General features: G+C 38.5%; 1 protein-coding gene across 3 annotated transcripts in view; it reads right to left on the reverse strand.

Annotated features, from left to right (window-relative positions):
• The window catches only part of cerkl (ceramide kinase like), a 53,162-nt gene that overhangs the window by 3,838 nt on the left and 33,161 nt on the right, over positions 1–16,163 (reverse strand). For all 3 annotated transcript variants that reach the window (XM_062963170.1, XM_062963157.1, XM_062963163.1), the window contains 8 exons: positions 14,568–14,631; positions 13,771–13,913; positions 10,930–11,004; positions 5,520–5,697; positions 4,982–5,047; positions 4,486–4,511; positions 4,292–4,400; positions 507–603 (listed from right to left, as the gene is read on the reverse strand). In XM_062963170.1, the coding sequence (XP_062819240.1) occupies positions 507–603; positions 4,292–4,400; positions 4,486–4,511; positions 4,982–5,047; positions 5,520–5,697; positions 10,930–11,004; positions 13,771–13,913; positions 14,568–14,631 (758 nt within the window). The remainder of the gene's footprint in view (positions 1–506; positions 604–4,291; positions 4,401–4,485; positions 4,512–4,981; positions 5,048–5,519; positions 5,698–10,929; positions 11,005–13,770; positions 13,914–14,567; positions 14,632–16,163) is intronic.

Below are 16,163 nucleotides of genomic sequence, written 5' to 3' on the forward strand. Positions count from 1 at the left end.
TGCTTCTTGCCACTGTGTTAACTGTCCTTTGTATCTGCTGTATGTGTATGTTCTGTGAAAATTAAATAAACCATATAGACAAAATTCCAGGAGTCTGTATTTGCCTCTAATTTCAATGTAATTGACATTTAAAAACAGAATTTGTTTTTTTTTTACAATCAGTTTAGCAGCTTTACACTGTAGTAGTTCCTATATATAAGAACCATATAGTACTAAACCACAACAGATGGACGGAAATAGGTTAATCGGTATTAGTCTGATTGGTGATTTTCAGAAATCAGATAAAAGTGGGCTAATATACTCTGACAGGAAGCTAAGTCGCCTTACAAAGGCGCTGACATCTCCTAGAGTGCATTTACTTCTACCTCAAACCTTTACAGGTCTATTTTCTTTGTGTTGTATTTTTGACATCTTGTTTTTCTTGTTTTCTTGTTTTTGTTTAGTAGATACAGCTGCAAAATACATCTAAACAATCCTGAGCTGGAAAATGTAAGAGTAAGCCTCACCTGGTTTTTCACACTACTGTATCTTTTCAGATGCTTAACAAATTCTGGACGGGAAGTGTTTCGCACGACAATAAGAGCTATGCTTCCATCATCCAGTCTGAAAATGACATAGTTCAATTAAAACACTAAATTGAGGAAGCTGTGAATAACTATAATTCTCAATAACTAAATGTTTGGTCATCAGTGTCATTACAAATGAGTTTAAACCTCTGATGCCTGTTACTTAGGCCATAATAAATACCATAATCTACATTATTAGCTCTAGCATTTCATTTCACTGTTTTTAAGTAAAATGCCTCTTCAATGTATATTAAAATCTGCTCAAAATGATATAGGTAGTCCTTAAACAATCCTATATGATAGTGGAGAATTATTATCTCTACATAACAGACCTCGAGCAAGGCTGAAATAATTGATTCTCCACCCCGATAAAGCCATTTATTTATTAGTTCACACCAGAAGAAAGATTTTAACTGGAGTGATGCCAGCATCCTTCCCTTTGGTCACACACTTCCATCTTGTTTCTCAGTCTTTCCAGTAACTGCCTAGCTGGCATTCCTGGATAAAGAGTGACAGCAGGACTAGTTGCTACCCACTACTGACACGGAAAAGAGATGTCACCCTCCTGGGCCTCAGGCGTTGGCGCCCAAATCCCTCTTAAGTCAATCAGGGCTACACCTCTTTGCTTGTTAATTGACTGGCCCCAAAGCCCTGGATTCTTGTGTGACCTTTCAGGCGGCTGGCTGAACCTCTTCAGCTCTTTCTGTTTACAACTATGTATTGGTACAATTATTCAAGAGGCCTGAGCGCGTGATGCCATATCACCAGGGATTTTTGTCTGATTCCCTCTTGGAGATAATAATCTCAGTTCCATTCCTACCCTTGTCCAAAGTCCATCCTTTTTCTTCTGCCTCTAGCAGTCATGATAAGATTCCCAGTTCTCATTCCCTTTTGGATTTATCTTGCTCATGAAGATCTTGGTCACCTTTCCTTTCAAATGCCTCCCAACAAAGTCTGAATAAGAATAGTTGAACATTTCTCACTTTTTCCTTGTTAGCAATTTCTGATCCAATTCCTTCCAGTACACTAAATAACTGTGGAACACTTGCTGTGTTCACTCATCCTAAGAATTAATAAGCAGCAGTATGGAGGCCCCAGTGGCACAGCAGGTTAAACTGCTGAACTGCTGAACATGCTGACCAAAAGGTCAGCAGTTCAAATCCAGGGAGCTGGGTGATCTCCTGCTGTTAGCTCCAGCTTCTACCAACCTAGCAGTTTGAAAACAGGCAAATGTGAGTAGATCAATAGATATCATTTCGGCGGGAAGGTAACAGCACTCCATGTAGTCACTCCGGCCATATGACCTTGGAGGTGCCTACAGACAACACCGGCTCTTTGGCTTAGAAATGAGAGTCAGACACGACTAGACTTAATGTCAGGGGGAAACCCTTTACCTTTACCTATGCTACACAAAGTTTCCAAACAAGAAGCACATGTCTAGATCTTCTGTTTACAACAGTCTTAAAAATTCATTGATTCTTCACCCTTGTCCAAGAGATATGGCTGCATTTTCTTCCCCAGTCAACCAAGAATAACCAGATAGCTCCTAGATATACACACCCCATAGCAAATCCCCAGAACCTTCTGTTGCTCTTACAAAGCTGTAAAAAAAACCAACCTCTCAAGCCTCAGTGTACATCTACTGGCAGAGGTTCACAATCTACAAGTGATTTGACTGGATATTATCCAAATTGTGGTGCTAGTTTCACATTGCAGTTCAAGTTTAGAGAACTGTGCAATTAGTGAGGCAAGTCTGAATATTTTAGGCAACTGTTTTATACTCATTTTAACGGACACATTTAGAGTTGTACTGTTATGCCTTGCTTTTATTGAATGGGAATCCTTGTGTTCCAGATTGCAAGATGCTTTCAAAATGGAGGGTTTTGAAATGTGGGTTATGGCATGGAAAGGGATATCAAGAATTCTATATGGTCCCATCAAACCTTCTGGCTGTTCCTCAAAAGTACTTGAGATACTGAATTAGATGGTGAATTAGAAATATTCAGCATTGTTTTCATCTAGCCAGACTGCACTGGCAGCTAACACGAGATCAAGCGAAAGGTTATAATAATTTCTGAATAACAAAGCCCAACAGAAAAACCTTGGTGTCTTCATTTTTAGGCCTGTTCCTGAGGTTATTTGCGGCACTGTTTTAGAAAATTGCATTGGATAGACTACATCAGCACTAGTTTCTTGGGTTATAATGATTTTCTATGAGCAAGCAGATGAAGACGATATATGGCATTTGTTCTGTATCTCAAAAACTAGAGCCGATAAAGGAAAATTGCTGCCATTTTTTGAAATCAGCAGATCAAACATATCCAGAAACAGGATTCACATTTGAGGCACCAACATGTGTGTTGGCCAGTGTAATCTTTGAAGAAGCCATATCCCACAGAGGTCTCAGCACTGTCCATGTCAGTTGCCATTTTCATGGCCCTTCAGGGTCGTGTCTTCCTTGCTCCCATTTTGTGCTTTGCCTTTGTTGGAATGAGTACACTCACCTTCCCTGAGAAGCATTTCCCATTTCCAGCTTACATGAAACTAGAAATGGTGGGGAGGGGGACACATGCATTGACATAGCAGCTATTGCAAGTGCTTTCTTTTTCCTATTTACATTTTCATATAAATAATATTCATGTGACTTTCACAACTCCCCTACTGATATTCAGAAGTAGATCTGGAGGCAATAAAACAGCCTTTAAGATCATCAGCTTGATACCTCTGAAGGAGATTCAGCAATTATGGGTATATACAGAAAGACCACTATAGGTCCCAGGAAAGTTAATGAAGCATTTATTAAGGGTCTTAGGTCTTAATTTGGATACCAATGGAGATAACTAAAATGCCGTGACTGTGGGAAATAATCTGAAAGGTATTTGATCAGAGTCAATAATAGGCAGGGAAAACATTAAGTATTGTACTTTTAATCAATTTTTGTTTGGAAATCACCTATACAAGTGCATTGCATGCCACTCTGGAATAGTATTTACTTTACTGTAATTTGTTTTAGACAGTTTTAGATGCTTGCTTCAAGAAAAGTCCACATGATATGCAGAAGAACTCTCTCAAGTAGGTACTTCAGTGGCTTCACAGAGAAAAATTTGAAGTATAAACACTGAACCCAACCTTCAGTCAATTCACTGTAAAATTGTACAGAAGAATTTATCGTCTCAAGTAATGAGTCTGGGAATTCCTATTCAGAAAATGTCATAATATTCTCTGCCAATAAGAGCTGATTTCCTTTTAATGACAAAGTACTATTATAGTATTTTTATAGTCTTTCTGCTCTTTATCTTTCACTGTACAGGTTTTCAATGTAGTTTTTATGTGTTGTATTGCTTAAAATAATTAAATCTCTACAATAAACAAAAACCAATCCAGTAAACTGAAGTCAAATCCACTGAGCCAGATCTCCTACTAACAAAGCTCATGGGAGATTATTACTTGATGGCCACCACTTAAGTCACCCTTGTAAACTAATTAAATCACTGTAATTATCTAACGATTGTTCTAGGTGGATGACCTCATCTGCCTGAACCAAAAACTGATTACAATTCCTGAGATTAGAGAGTCAACCGCAGTCCAACTCAACCCTCTTCATCCCTTTTCCCAACCTCAGAGGGTCTAGACTGTTCATGACACAAGCATGCATTCTGGGGAAAGCTGAGGTTTTAGAGTAAGATGACAGAGACATTACTCTAATTCTGTAAATCCTTACTGACCTGGTATTAGGTGCCAAGCCTCTTGGTGCCATTGAGCAGAGACAAGGTATGGCCATAATGCTCACGTTCAGGAAATGACCCTGGATCTTCTGCCACCGATCACTGCTCTCTAAATATAACATCACGCTGCATTACTACTTCAAGTAACCCTTCCAGTAATTCTCTTTGGTAAGTGATTAAACTTGAAATCTTACCATGCTTACGTCTCTCTTGCTTCCTTCTAAAAATAAACAAGCCAGATAAAATAAATCACAAGGCACTGAAGGATGTGATAAAATAAATAAGAGAAAGGAGCGTGTTTTGACTGGAGAGAAACAAACATGCCTAAATAAGTCTGAGATGATATAAAGACAGCTTTTGAGTCTGATTTTCAAAACTGGGAATAAGTTTCACTTATGACAACAGCTGTTCTTTTGATTAAGGTTTTCATGCAAAATAAGAACATTTCAAATACAGTGGGCCCTAGGTATCCACTGTGGTTTGGTTCCAGAACTGTGGATACCAAAACCCATGGATGCTCAAGTGACATTATATACAATGGCATAATAAAACAATGTCATTTAAATAAAATGGCAAAATTAAGGCTTGCTTTTCAAGCCATAGTTTGTTGAATCTGTATACAGGAGGTCACTGTAATAAAAACTTGCTTAACTGAGTCTCCGATCCACAGACAAGTGATTACTCACTCACCCATTTTCTTCAACAACATGCTGTAAGCATTTTGAAGGTAGGAAGGATAATTCACATTCTTCTGGCCTAGAGACAGAACAACTTTATTTTACAGAGAGTTCTGGTATATGTTGTTTAGAAAGATCTGACTGCTCAGGACACAGCATGAAAGAATATAAACCCCACAATAAGGCTGTATTGTTTTCAGCTCATGCCAATCTTTTGTCTTTATAAATGTTCGTATGATTAAACTGGTCCCATATCTAGATTGAAATTCTGAAAGTATATTCCTTCATATATTACAAGCTAAGAGGTAGAATCCTAGGTTTGTGACTTTAAAAGCAAATCACAGCAAATTTAATAAAGCTGGTTCCTAATTCACAAGGTATGTTGATTACTGCCTTGTATTAATCATTACACTGAATAATTATCTAAAATTATTATCTGAATAATCACAATCCTTAAACTGTTGTAAACAGATAAATATATCAACCCACATGTTTTGGTGCTATTACAGAGCTGCTTTTAAAAAAATGCATATACTATTTTTAAATCATACTTTAGTCTAGCCAGCGTCTTGATCACAGCAAAATCTTTTCGCTGATTTGATGGCATCCATCGGTGCTTTTCAGCTAAAGCTAGCGTCCTTGAGCCAAAGCCAAACATACAAGAGAACCCAAAACGAAGTAGTTTTGTTGGACTGCTGAAAGAGCACATATCCACTGGCTGTAGATGCCCTGAAATGGTAAGATGAATGCAAACATATTTATTAAACATTTTTTCCACACCTAAAAATTACCTGTATTTCCTGGATTCTAATGTGCCATTGAATTTAATGCACACTTCAATTTCCAAAACCCTGAAACCAAAAAAGGTTTTTGCTGCCAAATGTAGTATGCAACGACAAAACCTGCACTCTTTGTCATTTGGACAAAAAAGGTGCATATTGCAGTTGCTGCCTGCTTAGGATTCCTCCTTTTAAGAACAAAAGTGTTAGAGCAGTGGTTCTCAACCCAGGGTCCCCAGATGTTTTTGGCCTACAACTCCCAGAAATCCCAGCCAGTTTACCAACTGTTAGGATTTCTGGGAGTTGAAGGCCAAAAACATCTGGAAACCCCAGGTGAGAACCACCGTGTTAGAGCACCAAAGTTTCCAGCAATGGAAAGGAAAACATTGGGATGCATCTATGCTATAGAATGAATGCACTTTAACTGCCTTGACTCAATGCTATGGACTCATAGGGGCAGTAGTTTGACAAGGCCTTGAGCCTTCTCTGACAAAGAATGCTGGTGCCTCACCAAACTACATATAGCTGGATTGCATAGCATTGAGTCATGGCATTTAAATGAGAGATGAAGTCCCTCAAATAGGAGCTCCAGGTTCAGCTCCTGAAGCAGCTTCCCCTTTGGCTTTGGTTCAGCACTAAGATTACTGCATGACACGAATCTAATGTGCACCCACAGTTTGTAGAAGGCATTTAACCCCCCCCCCCCAAAAAGAGTGTTACAGTTGAGTAAATATGGCATTAGAGAGGTAAATGTGTCTAATACAATCTGTAAAATCTATATATATAAAACTAGCTGTGCCCGGCCACGCGTTGCTGTGGCGAAGTATGGTGGTATGGGAAATAAAGTATTGAGGAATTGGTGGTAGTTAAGGTAAAGGGTAAAGGTTTTCCCCAGACATTAAGTCCAGTCGTGTCTTACTCTGGAGGTTGGTGCTCATCTCCATTTCTAAGCCAAAGAGCCGGCGTTGTCCGTAGACTCCTCCAAGGTCATGTGGGATGACTACATGGAGCGGCGTTACCTTCCCGCCGGAGCAGTACCTATTGATGCACTCACATTTGCATGTTTTCGAACTTCTGGGTTGGCAGAAGCTGGAGCTAACAGTGGGGGCTCTCTCCGCTCCCCCAATTCAAACCTGTGGCCTTTCAGTCCAGAAGTTCAGCAGTTCAGCGCTTTAACACGCTGCGCCATCAGGGGATATTATTTCCTAAAGGTTGTGAATATACAATATTTCTGATTGGTTTTTTTTGTTTGCTGGAGGCAAGTATGAATGCTGCAATTAGGAAAAATGATTAGGATGTAATGGCCTTGCAGTTTTAAAGCCTGGCTGTTTCCTCCCTGAGTGAATTTTTTGTTGGGAGGTGTTAGCTGGCCCTGATTGTTTCCTGTCTGGAATTCCCTTGTTTTCAGAGTGGTGCTGTTTGCGATATTTTATGTGCTTCTACTGTCTGTGGCCCTGAGAAAACAGAGGATTTTCCAGACTTTGATGATGGGAATACTTTGTTGGGAGGTGTTAGCTGGCCCTGATTGTTTCCTGTCTGGAATACCCTTGTTTTCAGAGTGATGTTGTTTGCGATATTTTATGTGCTTCTACTGTCTGTGGCCCTGAGAAAACAGGATTTGCCAGACTTTGATGATGGGAATACTTTGTTGGGAGGTGTTAGCTGGCCCTGATTGTTTCCTGTGTGGAATTCCCCTGTTTATTTACTGTCCTGGTTTTAGAGATTATATTGTTCTGCATTATTCTATCCCAGTAATTATTTCATATTAAAGAAGAATCTCACTTATCCAACATTCGCTTATACAATGTTCTGGATTATCCAACGCAGTCTGCCTTTTCATAATCAATGTTTTTGTAGTCAGTGTTTTAAATTCATAGTGATATTTTAGTGGTAAATTTGTAAATACAGTACAGTAGAGTCTCACTTATCCAACATAAACGGGCCGGCAGAACGTTGGATAAGCGAATATGTTGGATAATGAGGAATTAAGGATAACCCTATTAAACATCAAATTAAGTTATGATTTTACAAATTAAGCACCAAAACATCATGTTAGACAACAAATTTGTCAGAAAAAGTAGTTCAGTACACAGTAATGCTATATAGTAATTACTGTATTTATGAATTTAGCACCAAAATATCACGATATATTGAAAGCATTGACTACAAAAATGCGTTGGATAATCCAGAATGTTGGATAAGCGAGTGTTGGATAAGTGAGACTCTACTGTAAATACTACATAGCATTACTGCACATGAAACTACTTTTTCTGTCAAATTTGTTGTATAATATGATGTTTTGGTGCTTAATTTGTATAACGATTACCTAATTTGATGTTTAATTGGCTTTTCCTGAATCCCTTCTTATTATCCAACATATTCACTTATCCTGCCGGCCTGTTTACGTTGGATAAGTGAGACTCTACTGTATATTTCTAATCTTATATTATCTGCTCAGAACTGGATTATCTGAGGCCCCTTCTTCACAGCTGTATAAAATGCACACTGAAGTGGATTATATGGCAGTGCGGAGTCAAGATAATCCTGTGCAAAGCAGATAATATAAGATTATAAATGGGTTATATAGCTGTGTGGAAGGGCCTTGAGTCTACACTGCCATATAATCCAGTGCAAATTAGATAATCTGTGGAAGAAGTCTAAGTGAGGCCTACATCCACCTGTCCCCTAACTGAAACCTAGCTGTCCCTTGGTTGCTAGGCAACCAAGTGGGCAGAGATTAGCCCTCTAAACTGGCAGCAATTGGATAAAAAAAAATTATTGCTCTCCCTCTAATTAGGACTTTATTTTTCTTTTCTTTTTGTTGTATCAACCTTGAGGCGTGGATTATGGGTTGTGTTGTCAAATTTTGAGGTTGGGGGGCCTGTACTTTTGTTGTTTTGTGAATTGCTGTGATGCCATCACTCTTTTATATATATAGATGGTAATGAAATCACGACCATGAGATAAACAACACAACTAAACACCCGCCTGTCCGTTTTGGGCCGCACCTCTTCTCCTGGACTTTCACCGCCTCGGAACCCACGTGGGCCAGCAGAGCGATGTTCTTTGCCTCAGTGCCCAGGAGCATGGTGAGTAGCAGAACCTCGCTCCCATTTGCCAAGGGAGGACGTTTGGGAAAAGATTCCCTGCTACAACTCTACCTCCACCCTGCCTAAAACACGCCCCCCTCCCACCTTGACCTTTGCAGGACCCAAGTTAGCCCAGCAACTTTGAAGGCTGCGTCTACACTATGGAATTAATCCACTTTAAGACCTATTTGATGGTTGGGAGTTACAGTTTTCCTAGGCCTGCAGCTTCTTCTCCCCAAAAATACAGCTACAATACAATACAGCTCAAACTTTTAATACTGGGTAACATACTGTTCTATACTATACTATACTATACATATATAACACAGTCACATACCACTTTCATACAACACACACATATATACATACATGCTCTGGACTGGCTCATGAGGTCACAAAGAGTCGAAAATGACTGAACAAATCAACACTCATAAAACAGGGAAATTCCAGACAGGAAACAATCAGGTCCAGCTAACACCTCCCAACAAAGGATTCCCTCAGGCAGGAAGCACCCAGCTCAAGATAACTAATTGCAACATTCAAACTTGCTACAATGAGACTATTCACTGCTAATCGACCTGGCCAACCAACAATTCCACAAGGTAGCAAGCGGCCAGGCTTGGAAACAGCAAGACTATTCATTACTTTTCAACCTGGCCAACCAAGATATCCCCTACATGGAAAGCCCTCAGGTTTAGAAGCCGTCAGGCCACTCCGTCCCATTCAACCAGCCCAAGGAAGGAGGCTCCTATATACAAACCGGTCAGGCTTTCAAGCACCGAGACTGTTCAGTACAATTCCAATTGGCCACAGCAACGCATGGCAGGGCACAGCTAGTATTCAATATTTTAAGACATGAACATATGGTGCTCTTTCCTCCTGTAAGTAAAATGTTTATTTCTAACAAAGTCCCCAATATTCACTAGGGCAGTGATTCTCAACATTCCTAATGCTGTAACCCCTTAATACAGTTCATCATGTTGTGATGACCCTCAACCATAAAATTATTTTAATTGCTACTTCATAATTGTAATTTTGCTACAGTTATGAATTGTAATGTAAATATCTGATGCGCAGGATGTATTGTCATTTACTGAACCAAATTTGGCAAAAATATCCAATAAACCCAATTTTGAATACTGTTGGGGTTGGGAGGGGGATTGATTTTGTAATTTGGGAGTTGTAGTTGCTGGGATTTACAGTTCCAGTTCCACCAGTGATGGAACTGAGCCAATCTTGACACACTGAACTCCCATGACCAACAGAAAATACTGGAAGGGTTTGGTGGGCATTGACCTTGAGTTTGGGAGTTGTAGTTCACCTACATCCAGAGAGCACAGTGGACTCAAACAATGATGGATGTGCATCAAACTTGGCACGAATACTCAATATGCCCAAATGTGAACACTGGTGGAGTTTGGGGAAAATAGACGTTGACATTTGGGAGTTGTAGTTGCTAACTATAATGAAAGAGCCTCTTGAACCCCACTAATGATAGAATTGGACCAAAGGACAGGCGGAGAGATCTTCAGCCTTCTCTGCCAAAGGGGTCACCCAAGACCATCAGAAATAAGTGTTTTCTGAGGTCTTTGGTGACCTCTCCAAAGCCCCCTGGCGACCCCCCCAGGGGTCCCGACACCAGGTTGAGAAATGCTGCACTAGGAATATGTTCCAAGATGCCCCAACACAAATAGGCTAGAGAAGAAAAGTCCCATCCTATTTGACACTTTCATGTGCCAAAACAAGAGAAAAAGAGTAGATCCCTAACTACCTATCATACTATAGTTCTCATTCACTTGCTTTAAATTTTACTCTTGTACAGACACAATTGGAAAACGTTGACTAGGCAGCATTGCTCGCTCATACTTTTGAATTGTGTGTCCATTACCAGTATACTCATTTGAATCACATTAACTGTTACAATAATCTAAAAAGTGTAATCCTATTTATCCTGTTAATTTCAATGTTCTAAAGAGGTGATGAGATTGTTCTATATTGGTATAATATTAGCTGTGCATATTTTCTAACCTGATGTAATTTGACGTAATTAATAAAGTTCAGTTTCCTAATATTTTCAAATATAGAAGTCTTACCCATTATTATATGCAATGTTGCTGTTAGTACATGTTGGATTCCATTCAGAGTGTGTGCCAAAATATTTGTAGAGCCTGTAAATGTCAAACATAAATTACCAAATTAAAACAGCATCATACAAGAGGAGCAGAAGAACATTAAATTATTTTTTTAAAAAAAGAGGAGCAGAAGAACTTGCTAAACTACAGTTATCACAATATCCCTTAACATGTTAGGAAAGGCTTAATTAAAGTCTTTGAGGTATTTTCAACCTACATATGTTGTAGAAATAGTCTTGGGATCAAATAAAAAGTCCATTAACCACACATTTTTATGAACAACATACAATTCAAACTGAAACTTGCTCTCCAATGGTTAACTCCTTTCTTTGTAGCTTGCTTTTCCTTTGAAGGACACTTGCCTTATAGTCTTCAAAGGAAAGCAAGGATTCCCAGTTCTCAGTGCTTATTCCGTACTATTTAAGTTTAGCTTTCAGCCCATCTTTAAATCTCCTTTGCTGTCTACTGACATCCCATTTTCCTTTCTTGAGCTGAGAGTAAAATCACCACTTTGGGAGATGATGATCGGGCATTTGGACAACGTGACCAATCCAGCAAAACTGATGGTAGAGGATCATTGTTTCAATGCTAGTGGTCTTTGCTTCTTCCAAAACACTGTCTTCCCAATAAATTTGCAGGATTTTTCAAAGGCAATTCCGATGGAATATTTCTAGAAATTGAGAGTGACATCTGTTGATGGTCCATGTTTCTCAGCCATACAATAGAGCTGGAAGGACAATAGCTTTGTAAACAAGCATCTTGGTATCTCTATGAATGTCCCAATCCTTGAACACTCTCTGCTTCATTCATAAAATGCTGCACTCGCAAAGCTCAGATGTGTTGTATTTCAGTGTCAATGTTGACTTTTGTAGAGAGGTGGCTGCCTGGGTAGAGGAAATGGTCAACATTTTCTAGCATTGCATCATTAAGCTGTATTGTTGGGATTGCATTGGTTCTGATTATTAAAATTTATTTCCTTTCTCTGAAATATAGTGCACAGCACCTGGTATTGATTCACAGTCTCCCATCCAAATACTTAGCTCCTACTTCGTTCCGAATTTTGATGGGATATGGTGCCTTTGGGCTATTTGAGCCAGGTCAAATAAGCAGTCACAAATAAATGCTATTTATACCTTGGAGGTCATAAATTTCACATTTCTACAAAAACAACACTAATTTAACAACTGTTTATTAGTGGCTATTTAACAGTGTTGAAGTGGTGGTTTTCCTGATAGCATCAACTACTATAAAAGGTTTTAAAAAAAAACTTATTCCAAAGAATGCCAGAGGACAATAGTATGTGCAGTTCATGTGAAAGATGAATCAAGGTACCAGACATCCATGTGTGTGTGTTGGGGGGGAGGCGGTTCTTTGGAAGTGCAAGCACTCCTGCAGAACAATTAACTTAATTAGCCAGACAACATGAATATTCATAGACCTGTTAATGTCTCCCACATCCAAACAGATAAATGTGATGTAATGACTTCTTATTCAAGCATATCTAAGAGTCTCATGAAAATTGCACCAACACAATGGTTCTTTGCCCAAACTATCACTGAAAACTAAAAGTCTCATGACAATATTTTACTTCCCACAAATTAGCTGGAAGCAGGAATTAAAGCTAGTGAATGATTTAGGACTGTAAGAGTTATAGTCAAGATATAACTGCCCCTTTCTTTCATAGAAATTAAAGTGCTTTTCCTTATGTTTCCAGTGTTTCTCCTCTTTATCCAAATCCCTTTGTACAACAGCTATAGTTCCCATAGCAACAAACACTATTCCTAAATGGCCAGCAGGACTACCAGAGCCTTCCTCCCACCTGAACAGTTTTTCAACTATCATACAAACACTTAGTAATACTATTAAAATTTAGGAACTGTTTGTTTTCCTTCAGATTCTAACATCCACAGTCAACTAAGCCCAAGTGCTGAAAAGACCTTTTATTTTAGCAATCTTAGGTGAATGGAAGGTTTTAAAGAAAGGATTTAATAGAGCACATGTAGTGTGCCTTTAAGTTGTTTCTTGATTTATGGTGATGCTAAAGTAAACCTATCACTAGGCTTTCTGGGACTGAGAGTGTGCGACTTGGCAAAAATCACCCGGTTTTTTCATCTCTTATCACCTAATCCACTATCATTGTATCTATAATGACAAGTGAAGGTCAAAATACTAGCTTATTTTTATTGTTGTTGATCAAAACAATGAGCACTATTCTATACTTCGAGCTAACTTATGTCTGAATTGTTTTGTTATAACTTGTACACAACTTTGAAAATGTTAATTAGTTTTTTTAAAAAAAAATTAAAAGTCAATGCATCAGCTAATCAAGACAGTGGTTAACTGAGGGAGGCAAGCCAAAATACAAAAATTGAATGCCACCTTAACAGGAAGCATCTGTCAATGCTTCTACAGCTAACATGTGGCCAGCTAGGATTTGTGAAGACTCAAGGACAAGCAGGGGATGAGGCATATTCTCCTTCCATCCCTAAAGTCTTCTCCAACTAATTAGGAAAACTCTGGTGCCTGTTTCTGGATACCTCCAAGTGATGCCATGAGGAGGAGAAAGAAAGGAGGGTCTGGTGGACTGTTGTTTTGTGGCCAGTACCACAATGGATTTAGTTATTTGGAGGAAGGAGGTAGCCAATGAGTTTAAAATATGCAATGAAAGACTGGGTTTTTTTAAGAATTAATATTGTATTATGTATTCAAACCATACTGCCCAATATAAAATATGGAAGAAATTCTATGTCATAATGTCATTGATACTATATGCAGCTTTCCTCATGTTTTTAATACTCTTACCTGCTGGTATAATCCCAAGAGGAATTTGTGCTCTAGCAGGCTCAAACATATCATCACAATCCTTTCCAACATCCATCTGGGCTCTAAGCAAAAGGCCATGGGCAACCTCACTGGCAGTCCCATCTCCACCAACACAGACCACCCTGAAGGAGATAAAATTGTCAGCCTATTCATTATGAGAAACATTTTGTGCCAGAAATGACACATCAGCAAGTTGAACGTAGTTATAATCTTTCTACAGTGATTGCAGACAAGGTTTTCATCATACAATTTTATTGTTTATGAACATGAGAAAATGATGAGATAAAAGTATATTTTAAACTTGTAAACTGCTCAATTAGAATATTATAAAATGATTATTAAAAGAATAACATTTCTAGATACTGAATTTTATTTTATGGTATGCACATGCTTTTTTCCATTTATGCAAATTGGAAGTTAAATGCCTTGATATTTATCGTGTCAGAAGCAAATTGAGAATACAGCTATAATGTATAAAAACATTAATGCCTTGAATAAAACATTAATGTCTTGATTTAAAAGATCTGCTGGTACTCTGATGCACAGCTCTCTTCGTAACATAAACTGGTTCACTGGATGGGGAATCCAGTATTGGTGTTACAGTTTTGTGTAGAAACTTGGAACACATTGATCAAATATAAGTTTTGGTAGAAATTCCATTAAGACTGTTTTTGATGCAATGGTTGGTTGGTATCTCAGAGGATAATAAGACCTATTCGCTTGTTTTTTTTCCTTGACTTAAGAACACCCTTGAAATAAGTTTTAAAAGATCTTACCCATGAAACGATGTCAAATCACATTCCTCAAGCACTGCAAGAGTGTGTCCCTCATATTCAGTAACTGTGAAAACATACATCATTCACTGTAACACAGAATCAATCAAGAGATTTTTGAAACAACATTCACCATCTCAAGTTAAAAACAAAATCCTGCCTGAAGATCTAAATCACAATCCAAATGGCTATCTAGGGCCCTTCTACACTGCCATATAATCCAGAACACTAAGGCAGATAATCCACATTATAAATTTTGAACTGGATTATCTGAGTCTACGCTGCCAGATAACCCAGTTCAGAGCAGATAATATGGATTTTATACAGCTGTGTAGAAGGGCCCCCAGTGTAACAACTAGGTATTTTAGCAGCTTCTTTTGTAGCAGCTACAATTTTAGTTTCCTCCATAGATACAAACAAACAGTCACAGGATTTTTTGGCCTTGTGGACATGGTCAATATAGTTCTCCCTTACATTTTGGACCATGACTTGCTAATTGTTGTTATGTGCTTTTCAGGTGTTTCCAATGAACAGCAGCCCTAACATGAATCAAATTCGTCATGGCAAACCTTAGCAAGGTTTGTTCAGATGGGAGCTTATCCTTGTTTCCTCTGAGGCCCCTTCTACACTGCCAGATAATCCAGGTTATTGAAGCAGAAAATCCAAATTATTTGATTTGAACTAGATTATCTTAGTCTACACTGCCATATAATCCAGTTCAAAGCAGATAATGTGGACTTTATATGGCAGTGTAGAAGGGGCCTGAGACTGGGTTTCCTTGCCTAAGTGGGGATTTGAACCCTGGTCTTCCAGAGGTTTAGCCCAATACTCAATTTAATATGCCACACTGGCTGTTCATGACATGCTTACAATTTTGTAAACAGAAAATACATTTATATGGTAAACCTTGGTATCCACAGTCTGTAGATGCTTAAGTCCCACTATATATAATGGCCCTTACATATGAGAAAAAATGATTTTTAAAGAATATTTTCAAGGCATGAGTGCTTGGATTTGTCGATATGAGCAGCTGACTGTATTTCATCATATGAATAATTTCCTAAGCTAGACAATAAATATATTTCCTGTACAGCTCACTAGTTATTGTCCTATAAAAATGCAGAGTTCAAGAATAAGCTTGTCTCCTCCACCTCAGAGATGTATAGGAGATAGATAAACAGCAATTGGAGAATTTATGGAGGTTCCAACTATCCAATGCTTCACAACAAAAACATGTTGACAAGCCCGAAGTCTTCCAGTCTCCTTTTTCTCTAGGTGTAATTATTTCATCACACAGAACTGAATGGTCATTGAGTCAAATAATACTAATTTTTGACCTGGGCAAGTTAACCATAGAATTCATAAAGCTGAATATCAGTAACAAAAGAATGGAAGACAGAGGGTGGTGGCATTATATACCAGTATCTGTTGCCTCTGGAAGAAATGAATCTGCAAGTCTACATTGCTGCCTCTATTTAACAATACCCTGAGCAGTAAAGTAAATGCCAGCAGAAAAAAAGAAATTAACTGGCATGCTGCAGATGGCATAAAGCTTCATAACCACGTTTAGCATTTTCTAGGGCATCTTTGCCAGAAGAG

This window comes from Anolis carolinensis, chromosome 1 (genome assembly GCF_035594765.1).
Source record: "Anolis carolinensis isolate JA03-04 chromosome 1, rAnoCar3.1.pri, whole genome shotgun sequence".
NCBI lineage: Eukaryota > Metazoa > Chordata > Lepidosauria > Squamata > Dactyloidae > Anolis > Anolis carolinensis.